The sequence below is a fragment of the Aulonocara sp. 'chitande type north' Nkhata Bay genome, linkage group LG5 (genome assembly GCF_057382095.1).
Source record: "Aulonocara sp. 'chitande type north' Nkhata Bay isolate Kocher_YH1m ecotype deep benthic linkage group LG5, A_spYH_male_GT1.1, whole genome shotgun sequence".
NCBI classification, from domain to species: domain Eukaryota; kingdom Metazoa; phylum Chordata; class Actinopteri; order Cichliformes; family Cichlidae; genus Aulonocara; species Aulonocara sp. 'chitande type north' Nkhata Bay.
In genome coordinates, this window is record NC_141348.1 from 47290205 (window position 1) to 47303327 (window position 13123).

The 13123-nt window shown below is 40.2% G+C and overlaps 1 protein-coding gene across 1 annotated transcript; it reads right to left on the bottom strand.

Moving 5' to 3' along the window:
* Positions 1 to 1200: 1200 nt before the first annotated feature.
* LOC147331536 (uncharacterized) lies at positions 1201 to 11669 on the bottom strand. The gene is made up of 5 exons (XM_086293955.1): positions 11443 to 11669; positions 10624 to 10759; positions 9786 to 9952; positions 4459 to 4752; positions 1201 to 3744 (listed from the first exon to the last, which is right to left on the bottom strand). The coding sequence occupies exons 1-5, from the start codon at positions 11507 to 11509 to the stop codon at positions 3569 to 3571; spliced, it is 840 nt and encodes a 279-aa protein (XP_086150081.1). The 5' UTR covers positions 11510 to 11669; the 3' UTR covers positions 1201 to 3568.
* Between the last annotated feature and the right edge of the window lie 1454 nt (positions 11670 to 13123).

Here is a 13123-nt window from a genome sequence, read left to right on the forward strand (position 1 = left end):
CAGTACTGTAGTCACTGGGTTGCTGCTATACCATATAAGACTTTGAAATCAAACCAGATTTACTTCATTAAGCTATCTAAAATCTAGAAAATAAAAAAAAATTCCTGAAGACTCAGAACAAAATGAAGTCTCACATTACCAGTTTAAATGTGAGTTTCTGTTGTTGTGCAACATGTGAATGGAATACTTTTAAGCAGCTCCACCCAAACGTTCTCTGAACCAGTTACTGCTTGTTTTTTTTTTATCTTGTCTCCACCCAGTCTCCGCTGATTGGGCTGGTTACACTTGTGCTCTTAGATCATATCCTTGTACACTCCCCCCCCCATCCCCTTACTCCCACCAACCACACACATAAACACCATTATTAAATGTATGCCAAAATGTATTTCTGAATGTTCCACTTTATGAAAACTAGTTTAGCAGGTACTAAAACAAGGACTGGTGGTGAAGCCTTAAATCCACATCATAACTCTGTTATGTTGCTTGGCCTGTTTTCCATGATAAGCTCAGATGCAGAGCAGAGGACACTCAACTCCTTTCCTCATCTTTTTTTTTTTTTTTTTTTTTTTACAAGTAAGTGATCAACAGCCCATCTAATCACCACCACGGTGTACCCATCTTTTTGCTGCTTCCAGCAGGATAACGTGCTCAGCCACAAAGGTCATCTCAGACTGGCTTCTTGAACATGACAGTGAGGTCGTTGTACTCAAACGGCCTTAAAGTCACCAGATCTGTTTCCAATGAGGCAGCAAAGTTGCATCATTGTGGCAACTGTGTGATGATGTCATATCAATATGGACCAAAATCAGTGGGAAACACGTCAGAACTGGAGCCCTGAAACAAGCTGGTTGATGTTGAGCTCTATTTGTAACAAACTACGTGGAAACCTTCCTATTTACGTGTTAAATAACCCCCTGGAAATACTAAAATAGATAAAATAATATAGACTAAACAATAACCCTGTATTAATTAGACTAGATGCCATTATATGAAGTCTTTTGAAGTTATACATTAAACATAAATATTAGTGCAGTCATTATTTTCACTCCCCAAACTAACTTGTATTTTATTTATAATTTTTAAAACGTATTCACCAACATGTCAGTTCATTTTCTTTCGTTTGAGTCTGTCGCCCATTTCATAGCTGTCGATAATATATTAACACAAATTCACCAAACTGAAAATTAAACAACCAGCAACTGAAGAAAAGAAAAAATAAACTTTATTGAACTTTGTAATAAGGTCTTTTTCACAAAATATGACATTAACACACAAAGAAAGTCCAACATATACTCTTAAAGTGGAATTATTAGATTTTAAAGGGGGGAACTGGAGCAAGAATAAATCTCTGAAAACAACATAATCTACTGTAATCCACACACGCATCAATAAAATAGTCAACACTGGCCAGAGAACAGAAACCACAGGAAGAACACGAATATAAGCAGGAAAAAGGAAAGCCAACAAGTGTTTTTCTATTCGTCAGCTGATGTAACAAACAAAACTAGAAACACGTGACACTGCATCCCTTTCGTTAGCTAACATTCAGGGACTCAAACATGAGTAGATCCCAAAGGCCGCTGCAGAGGTGTGACTGACGCACACTGAAATGTAAAGTTTGCCGCAGAGTTCGACTTAAGCCAAAGTCTAAATAAAGGAGGATGATACATTGTCAGAGAAGGTCAAGGTCTGGACGTCACATGAATTGTAACTGTACTTTTCCAGAATCAGCTGAGTCACGAGAAGAAGAAGAAAAAAAAAAGTCACTTCAAGTAATTTCAGCCAGCAGAAAGCAGAAGTGGTGGCTCTTTTCCACAATCAACACTTGAACACACACGAACACACACACACACACACAGAACAAGTTAAACAATACCAAAGAAACTTAATGTTGTGAGAACATTAGAGAGAAGGTTTGATGGCACGACTCAGGAAACAGGACACTGCTGAATATTGTGCATCATTCAAGCCTTTATGGTGACATAAAGCAAACAGACTCCATAATAAGTAGAAAAAGATATTTTAAATGATTTGGAATTGCATGTATGTTTCTGCAGGTAATGTGGCTGGAAGGCACAATTGTTTGTGTTTAACATGCGCTCATCATGTTATTGTTTGGTTAACTGAAAAGAAAAGAATCTCCTTTGGTAAAGTAACCAGAAGCTGCCAGCGCATTTCAGCTCAGTTAGATGTGCAACCCCGTTTACAACAAAGTTGGGATGCTACATACAACTTCATAAATAAATTCAACTAACTGGCAATAACAAAGGATTGGATTCAAAAAGAGCATTGGCAAGATTTAGACGACTTAGACTTAGAGCTGGAAATGGAGAGCGGTCCGGCACTCTTTAAAAGACCGTGCAAGCAAACAGTTTAAAATATTTGTCAATGTAATAAGCAACAATTTCTTAAGAGCAACAAATCACGATAGCCATCTGGAGACAGTGTATTTTACCTAATATCACAAAAACATTCTGATAAACTGGGAAACTCTTTACATAAAAGGACAAATTAAATATCAGTTTTATACTGGAAAATGCTGCATGGGCTCAACAACACTGCTGGACTCTATATTAATATAGAGTTCATCTTATTCCAGGATTTTCTGGGCCCGTGTTTATTTAAGATGGGCTGTGGAAAACGCTCCTGCTGTCTGACCAATCACAATTTAAGGGAGCGAGCCCATCTGAATGTTTGGTACATTAGCGCACACGTTACAGCTAGCATTCAGCATTTTTCTGCAGCTTACACAGCATCCCAGCCCGGTTGGAAATGTGGTTGTAGGACGGGCAAATAAAACCTGAGTAATGACGGGAAAACAACATCTTAATGCCAATTCTTCTGTGTACGTAAACATCAAAATGTAAAGCAAACCATCCCTGTGTGCGAGGCGTGTTTCGGTGAATTGGAACTGGAGTGTGTGCTGAACACTTGTTAACTACGTGGAATTTGTGTGCTCAGGAAACACTTCTGGTCAACTCACATAACACAAATAATTTTAAGGTATAAACCCTCCAGTGATAAATGCTGCACACTTACAATTTGTTCCCATGTAACATTATTTACAAGGTGATACAAGGAAAATACAGGGAATAAAGGATCAAAGCACTTCATCGACCTGCAAAGAGCTGCCAGATGGCAGTGGGAAAATGGCTACAGACACTGAGACACCTTAAGATCAACCACTGAATCTGACTGCAGTCACTGTAGAGGCCAGGTAGTTTGGCTGGTGGATAGTAAAGGCAAGAGGGATACGCTGAGGAATGAGGCTGAAAAAAGTACTTAAAGCAGTGAGAAACAGTGGTCTCATGTTTCATTTCTCAAAATAACTAAAGATGGACCCCAAAAAAGAAAAAAAAGAATATGCATATTGCATGCCCATGCAATGCAAGTAAAAAACATAATTTTCACTTGGTAACTGTTCAACAGAACTGCTGAATCAGCACCGCCCTAAAATTCCCAAATACAGGCAACAATGAACCAAGTTACTCTGAGGTTTCTCTTCTTGATTCAAAGAACAAACTTCCATTTCAGCAGAGTGCTGCAGTACGGACGTCCACTATCCAGGCTAGGGTGGTGGTGCAACAAAAGCTGGGTTGTATGGAGGCTGGACTAGGAAGTCTGCGCCTGCAGGTGGAACGTTGGGCTGCGGCTGGGTCGGAGGCTTCAGCGGGTACGCCGGCTGGCCGGGTGTGAACGCAGCCTGGCTGTAAGGCATCTGTTGTGGAGGATGGGCAGGGCCAGCTGGAAACAAAAAAATGAAGTTGACGTGACAATGAACACAACCTCAACTTCAGCTCTGCAGCTTGAATGTTTCATTTCCCTTTTTAGAAAAACCTCAAAAAGACCCACGTCTATGCAACCGCAGTTTCCACCTCTACATTGAATACAGCTGTTTTGCATAATTGCAAAATATTATTGCTAAATCTGAAAACATTTAATGAAACAATAGTTAATAATGTCGAGCATTTCTTTAAAAAACTCTTTAATTCTATCTGAAAACCTTTGTTTCGCACAGATCAGTTTGAAAAAGCTACACCTTCAGAATATTCTTCTACAATAAAAACTAAACATCTAACCTGCATTTTATAAGTGGCTACAATTAAATTACAGTCATTCAGTCTCAAATCAACAGGGCTTTCTGCTCAAACATCCTTGATTTGCATAAAAAGTTTGAACATTTATGATGATATAATTAAAATTTTAGCATTTTCTGCATTTTTGTGATTAAGAATTCTTTATACTTTTTTTTTTTTTTTTTTAGAGTGTTGTGAAAATCACAACAAATACTGGCATGCTTGTTTGTTTAAGATATTTTTGGACAGAGCAGCTCCTTTTCCCAGTTAGAAGCTTCAATCAGCATTTCCTCAAACACACTGTTTTGGTGTTCAAAGCCTATTTAAAGCTAGACCAACACAATGTTTGTTAATTACAGGGATGAGGAAAATTCACACTTACTTGCATCCTGATAAGATGGTGGTGGTCCTGGTGTGAATGGTTGTCCATGGTAGGGTGATGTGGGCATGGACTGAGCTGCATAGCCCGGCTGAGCTGCATAACCAGACTGAGCTGGATAACCAGACTGAGCTGGATAACCAGACTGAGCTGGATAGCCGGGCTGCACTGGTACTGGCTGGTAGGGCATTCCCTGGTAGGACTGAGATTGTCCAGGTACTGCAGTTGGTTGCTGCGGGTAACGCTGAGGAGTGGTGGTGGTGACCACTGTGGTGTGGGTAGTGGTCGCTACCACAGCTGCAATTAAACAAACAAATAGATTAGAAATATAGAAAACTTTGGCTGTTTTACATGCAGTGTAGGAGTACAACTACAGGAGGAATTATTCAGGTATGGAGATAAAAGGATTCAAACTAGTTTCACTTAAAAAAAAAAAAAAAAAAAAAAAGGACATCCTCATAAACCCTTATAAATGTTTATTACACACATAACACACTCCATAGGCATATGTACTAAATCCACATTGGCTTTGTCGTGATTGCCAGTGCAGAAAGATTTAAACACATCAGGAAAAACGATCTCAAAAGAGATTCCAGTAGAGTCAAAGGTATTTGTACTTCCTATTCTGTTTGTATCCAGGAGGATATGAGATAACAGAGGATTACAGACCAACCAACAGCACAAATAAAATGATCCAAATGTCCTGAACTTGTTTGGAACATGCCACCAAGTTAAACACACAAGTAACTTGCCTTGGACAAATATGAGGCAAGAGCTACGCAACTTCTGCAATTAACCAACTGTAAAAACCCAGCTGTCAAGAAAAAAAAAAAAAAAAAAAGCAAAAATAGTTTACAGTTTCGATTCCTGCAAATGGATCTTCTAACACTACAGCTTAAACACAGAAGACAGGATATCCTGGCTGGTAATTAGCCAAATAATTAACAGCCAAGATCCAAAACGTCTTCGATGTGTATCATAATGTATGGATAATATTCTTATAAAGAATGACTGAAAACTGAATATTAATCAGAGAAAGACAAGAAAAGGGTGCAGTCTTAAGTAAACATCCTCGATCATCCTCTCTAGCTTCGCCTAATGAAGAAACAGCCCTGCCATAGTCACACTCAGAGTGTAAACCCATCGCTGTGTAAGCTCAGTAAAAATGAAAGAAAGAGGGGGAAAAAAAACCACCTGGGGGTGTAACGAAGATGTTCTTCAACATCTTCACGACCACTTCCTGTAAATGACGTAGGATGGCTTTCTTTTCTTCTTCTTTTTTTTTTTTTTTTTTTTTTTTTTTTTTCCTTCTTTTTTTTTTTTTTTCTCTCTCTTTCCAGTCTGTGGTTGTCATAGAAACAATGAGTCACACAGCGTGGAGCTCTGACTTCCTGGATTTGATCCCATCATACCACTGGAACTGAGGCAGCCAAGGAAGCCAGACTGCGTTCCTCACTTGCATTTTAGCCTCTCCGCCAGAAGACTGTCGCCTAACAGCAAAACATTAACCAGCCGACTGACAAAGCTGACAGGAGGTGCAAGAACTGGGAAGAGCGTTCATTATGGTGAATGCACGTCTCTGTAAACATAAATATGGACGTGTGGAGTCAGATGCTTTCCTCTATTGAGCAGAATTTTTTTTTAAATTCTTTTTAGGGAAGCGGATCAAGATGTGGCCATGGACATTAGCGGTTTCAAAAACACAGGATAGTAGAAAGAACTGTTTCAGGGAATTGTGGAATTAAGGAGGATAAAGTGGAATACAATGTTTATAATCTACCGCAGATAAAGAGTTGAGCGCTGCATTCTTGGCAAAATAATCTGTCAAAGTTTTCTCTTTCCTATTGAAGGCCGGTGCCCTCTTCACCTATATGGGAGATTCCTCTTTCTCTCCTCGTTTCTCCTTCACTAACTGAGAAATGCAACAACCTCCTCCTCTGTATATTTAAGCCTGTGATTTTGATGTATTTTTGAGGAAAGTAAATAAGGCACATTAAGTAGAGTTACAGGTAGAAAAAAGGCCAGTTCACCAGATATTTAATGGACAAGACTGATGATGTGGGATATTTTCATTACTCTCAAGAAAGCCAATGAAAAGCCCACAATGTTCCATCTTCCCTACACAGTGTGTGACATCACACTTCCCACTCAAATACCAAGGGTTAAAAAAAGAAAAAGGTCCCAAAAGAAACCTGTTTAGTTTAAAAATGTGTCAAATATTCATCTGCATTTTCTGGACTAAACAGTGACGCTTTCAGGAACTACTTTCAGCGGTCTTTGTCTGTTGTGAGGAAAAAGTGGAACAGGAGGAAAAGGGATAAACTGGAATTTACATTCAATGTGAATGTGTTATCGACAGATAAATAGACGCCTTTGGAAAAACATCCATCCAAAAGGAAAAAAAACAAACAAACAAAAAAAAAAAAAAAACACGATGCTTTATGAGAGAAATCAAAGAAGGTGAAGAGGAAAGTAGTAGTTAGCCTGGGTCAACTATTTATATGATAGAGAGAGCTTCACGACATCACAAAAATGATTTGTGATCTAAAAATAAAGAAACAGTCAAACAAACTTCTGAGGTGAGAGAAAAGAATAAATGTTACATAAGCTACACTTAACCTATGTGGTTATCACAATAAATCTGCATTGCACTGAATTCCTAAGCAACTTCAAACAGTCTCGCTATGTTAATACGACACTGGGAAATGCTATTTGCTGTCTTTAATAGTATAAGTTTTTCTTGGTTTGCTATGTGAGTATTTCCCCCAAAAACGTGTTGATCATACTGACTAACAATCTGGTGTATCCAGGAGCCTCGTTTAGAGTGGTGCCAACAGCAAAATAAGGCAGTAGGTCACCCCGTGGAGAGGGGTCAAAGTACGATCCATTGAGGGATCGCTAACACAAACAGAGAACACATCCAGATATACCACAGTCCTCTGCAAAGTGTTGTGATGATGCCAAAGTTGGTTTAATAGCATCAGTTCATTTCTGGCTGTAGTTGGGTGAGATTTGAGAGTGGAAAAAATATATAAAGACACTTAGGACTTAGGAACGCTGGAGTTGTGGTTAAACAGACATAAACACCTGTGCAGGTGACTCCAAGTAGGGCTGGGCCATATCATACTGTTCACGGTAATACCGGTAAAATGTTGGGCAATGATAAGAAAATGAAATATCGCAATAGAATATGGATAAAACACGCATGCGCAGAGCCTTTGTTTTCATACGCACATGGCGGAAAAAGCATGGCGGTGACGGAGAATGAGGAGAGCGAAAGCGGATCGTTGAATGAAACTGATGAACCAGAACTGGTTTGTAGAAATGCTGCAACTTCACTGGTGTGGAACTGGTTTAGCTTTTGTCCGTCAGATACACAACAAAGCACTATTTTTGGTAGCGCATGCTAGCGGGACGTCGTTATTACCGTGTTGTTTGGAAAATACGGCGCACTTAAAATCAATCCTTTGATTTTTCTGAAAGTCGACAGAGCCCCTTATAATCCCGTGTGCCTTATGTATGAACTCTGGTTGTGTTTACTGACCTCGAAACGATTTTATGTGCACGGCGCTCGAAAATCTGTTAAATGTTTCAGTACGACTTTGCTGAGCTACGAAGCTGCACCGCTTGATGGATTGTCTGAGCATTACGGCTATCGTAGGCAGGAGCCTCGCGGAGTGATACGTACTGAGCTTCAACATAATGTTACCGTATTGTGTGTGTATAACCTGTTTTTAAGTTTTGTGGATATTATACATGGTTATGCTGAGGATATGTCGGCCAGTTTCCACTGGAAATGCCTTTTGGTTAAACTGTCAGCGAGAAATTTGCATTTGCACGGTAAAATTTTTTATATCGCTTTAATGCACTTAGAAAACAGCTGCTTGTTCAAGTAAAAATACATTGATGGGTTTTTTGCACTAATAAAGTTGTGGAGTTGTAAAGTATTTTGTCTAGTGTCAGTTATATCGATATACAAATTTTCAAATGTATATCGTGATAAATATTTTTGGTCATATCGCCCTGCTCTAACTCTAAGCAACTTAAAGCTGGTGTTTCCATTTGTGGGAAACTCAAAGTACTCAAAGTAAGCAGATTCAAAAGTCAAGTAAAGACATGACCCCTGAAGAGAAACAAATAAAGCAGCATCGTAGTTTGGCACCAACTCTAAACAGCAATTATCTTTAATGACATGCTGAGTCATCGTTCTGAGGGGTAAACTCTCACCAAGAGAATCACTGAAAAGCCAAAACTTGTACAACAAACCAGAGAAACACAAAGTGAGAATGAGGAACTTCACAGCTCTGAAGGGTTCACAAAGCCTCTGTATACTGTAGTGATTCTGAAACATTAGGTCAGGTGGTGCACTGTGCCTCAGCTGTGATGTTAGTCGTCAGGCTACATTTTGCAATAATGAAAGTCATGTGGTGGGTGGGCCAACAGTCTTCAAATGAGTCCCCTCATGATCTGCTTCAAAAACTACACGGACAAATCCTCCAACTCACTAGAAACCAAGAGTCTGGCTTCTTTAAGACATGGCAAAAAAAGCAGACATTCGTGTCTATGTAGGTGAGAAGCTCAACAGCAGACTGTTTTTTTAAAAAGTGTTGCTTGTTGGCCGAGAGCAGACAACCTGCAAAAGTGCAGCAACATGTTGCAGATGCATCAGCACGGGCCTACACGCTGTCTACATACTAAAAATAGGAAGTGTCACCGCTAAAGGTTGTGGTTACTTTACGTGCAATAATTGCCAATAAGTAACAATTACTTCAATGTGTCAGAAATCCCCTGAACTGTAGAAGATTCTCCCAGTGCCATGAAAAAGCTTCTTGAATCAGAGACCACATGAGGTTTGGGATGTGCTGTAGACGAGCTTAGGTATGTGACTTGTGTAAGCTTGTTCCCCGAGTCTGCAGAGAAAATGTGCATACACGACAGTATGACTCGCGCTAATGGGTCCTCGATATAAAGGTGATAGAAAGATTTAAAAGCACCAGTCGTGCAACGCGACTAATGCCGTTACATTTATTTATCTAAGGCCCTCGTTATACTTTTTGCATCTCCGAGTCTTCCTGGTCTGACTGATGTAATCATCACACAGTGAGCGTCCACGTGTCTGCCAGCTGTTTTCAACTGCACTGACCTTTCTGCAGGGTCTTCACATTACAATGCACCAGCTGAATGAGCTGAACTCAATTCAGCACATTAACTCTTCATAAACTGCTACTGGTAAGAGCAGATGCTACAATTAGACCCTTATTGCGGCCCTTGGGAAAATATATTGTCCATTCTTGGCTTAAACAATCAAAGACAGAATTAGTAAAACTTACGGCGTGGTTTGCGGCACATGTTGTACAGGCAACAGCAGGGGCAGACGCAGCAGCAGATGAAGATGAGTACAAAAATGATGGAGCCCACAATACCAGCCACCATGGGTAACGTATTATCGATATGATACTCATAACTGGCACTGTTGAAGCTATCAACATTATTATAGCTGAAAAGGAAAAAAAGAAATTAGTATGAAAAATTGTCTTTACATGACATTAACTTACTACAAAACAGAAAAAGGAAACATTTACAAGTCACCAAGTCAAATTTAACCATTTTAGGACCTTTTTAAAACTGGAATTAATCACAAACCCAAAGTATGATGAAATAATTAACAAGGCCATCATGTATTTACTAGTACGCTACAATTTCCAGACCTTCAAAGCACTACACAACAAAAACAACTCCTGATACTATAGTTCAAGTAGAACCACGGTGCTGCCTCCCTTTCCTCAGAGTTTGTGTTTGCAGGTGTGTCACCTTTCATAAACCAGCAGAAAACATACAAAAGGTCCTTTTTCTGGGCTTTGGGAGATATTTTTATGAGAAGCTGAATTCACTGTAGTTCAGTGGTTTCAAAAAGAACAGATAACCTGTCAGTGCTACAGCAGGCATGTGGAGGAGTATGGTCTATTAATCTTAGGGATAATGTGAATGAAGGCCTCGGTGCAAGCTGTAGCTGACTCACACTTCAGCTCTATGCTGGTGGTCGTGCACAGGAAAACCTTACTTCCTGTTTCTTAACGGCCTAAAACACACACTTGGCTGTAATTACACAGAGAAAAGGGGGAAAAAATGAAACCAACATCGAAAATAGATTGAAGGAGAAAAACATACCACTTTTTTTGGTCATCTTCTTTAAAACGAGTGGAATAAGATAAACAACAATATCTGTAATAGCAGTTCCCACAGCAATATCCTGAATAGCATTTCTGGACACTTTGGCCCGTGTAGGCCAGGCAGTCGTCCCCTGCTGTAACAGAGCAGAAAGAGGGGCAGCAAAAATTAGCTCAATCGTCAATAAATCATTTCAAATAAATCAATTAGTTTAATTATTAGTTATGAAATTTCACTTTTCAGCACTGCAACTTGGTGACTTTTGGGAAACTGTTGATTCACCTTCAGTTTCATTTCAGAGGATGTAGCTCTGGGTGTTGTTGAAGTCTACGACACTGTACAGAGACGTTTTCACACCCTTATTTATCCTCAGTTTAAAACCCCGCTGTTTCCACTTTGTGGGTACTTTGGATGATGTAGTTTCCACTGCTGCCAAATTATCTTTCACATGTTTCTTATACTACAACCGAGCTGTACCCTGCTCTGTACCTAATTAACTGGCAGCTTTTGCGACCAGATTATGCTTGATGGTAACTATGAGCTGAAACGTTAGAAAACAGCCGTACGTAAACCCCCATTACCGTGCACATGGCTTTCAACAAATAAAATGAGGCTGTAACAAACTAATCTTTCGGTCTTTTTAAAAGGTTTAAAACACGAGCTGTAACTTTAACGACGACCGTCTGTGACATCGCCCAAACAGCGGTCTAATATCGATGTGACGATAACATCACAGACTGCGTGGCGGCCTGAGACAACACGCAGTTCGATAGCTAATGCGAACAGCGACCGTTTACAGATTAAAACAGTCAAACTTACCGGAAACACAAGGGAACAGGACCACATACAAAGCCAACGCAACAATAGTGGACAGGCCTGGCGCCATGTCTACTCCAACACTCCCGGATTCAGTCAAGGAACTGAGAGTCTTCGACAGCTCCGGAGGAGGAGGGGGTGTGATGGACTCTTCTACTGCGGCAAAGCTCGTCTATTCCCGGAGCTGCCTCGCTCGGTTCATGTTCCAGCCCACTGCCAAACTGTTTCTATTCATGGACTGTTTATAGGGCTTTGGAGTTGACGTCACGCCGCAATGCATTGTGGGAGCGCGGCACCATATTCGGGGTCTACGAATCAAATCAAACACACTGTGTTGGAACGACGATTACAAGATGCTTAAAAGTAGCTCGTGAGCATATTAATACGTCTTTATACGCAGTTTTTGGCTACGACCGTAGATGTTCTGTATAAAAACGTTTTACGAAGCGTGAAAACTACAATAAACACGGAAAAGAACTTAACGATAACGGATGTTTTTAAAGCGGCTGCAGACAATGTGGCAGACCTCCACAGGAAGTACTTCCGCGGCGGAAGTTGATCATTATTTTTTTTGTTTTATTTTTTGCTTTGTTTTTCTTTCGTGCTCATTTAGTGACATTTTACAATATTTAAATTAATTTGGGGCTGATTACCCAGAGCCCCAGTGACAGAAGGGGCTCCAACAAGCCTGCAAACAAGAGTTTTTTGTGTAATTTATCTCTAAGTAATAACTGTCACAAATTGACTCGATTTCAACGGAAATGGTTGATCGTCGCAAATTGTGCATTTATTTCTTTGTTTAATCATAACTTTAAAAATAAATACAGTGAAAACACGGTATTGAGAGCGTGAGAAGTTTCTCAAAGTTTGTATTGTTGCTCATATTGTCTTTGCTGTACACACATGCAGAGCTTGATCATTTATTTTCAGAAAACACATAGGGACAGACAACCATTCACACTCACATTCACTCGCACATTCACACCTAGTGGCAATGTGGATTATCCAATTAACCTATCCCCACAAACTGCATGTCTTTGGACAGTGGGAGGAAGCCGGAGTACCCGGAGAGAACCCACGCAAACACGGGGAGAACATGCAAACTCCACACAGAAAGACCCCGGCCTGATGGTGGAATTGAACTCAGGACCTTCTTGCTGTGCGGCAACAGTGCTAACCACTGTGCTTCCAGTTTGCTGCCATCAGGAAGGATACTGAAGAGCCTCCGGGCCAGAACACGCAGACTGAGAGACAGCTTCATCCATCGGGCTGTCAGGATGCTGGCCATCTCTGAATCGAGAAGGGGGGCCCAAGGGTACATCTTTCGCCATCATACAATGCTGTGTAGCCATTCCCCACTTTCTGTGAATGGTACTCAGGGCCATTGATCAATAGGCTTTGATTAGTTGTCATTGATCAATGGTCATAAGAATTTGCATACTAATAATCATGGAAGTAACCCCCCAGCACATTGTTCATTCAGTGGTGCTAGTTTCCTTCACTATGCAAATGTACTGTTTATAAGGTTGGAGAAACCTACAGTCAGCTGAGACTGAAGAAGTCACTTGGATGAGTGACGAAATGTTTCTCCAACTGAAAATGTCCAGATGAACAGAATCAACCTTTTGGGATTTACTTACCTGGATGATTAAGCACGCATCAGGATGTTATTTTATTAATATTT

Excerpts from the sequence above, each read along its gene's own strand:
- LOC147331536 (XM_086293955.1), bottom strand. The coding sequence starts at position 11,509 with ATGGCGCCAGGCCTGTCCACTATTGTTGCGTTGGCTTTGTATGTGGTC. Across the intron at positions 9,953-10,623 it reads GAAGATGACCAAAAAAAGTG|CTATAATAATGTTGATAGCT; the intron begins GTATGTTTTTCT and ends TTTCCTTTTCAG. Across the intron at positions 3,745-4,458 it reads ACCATCTTATCAGGATGCAA|CTGGCCCTGCCCATCCTCCA; the intron begins GTAAGTGTGAAT and ends TTTTGTTTCCAG.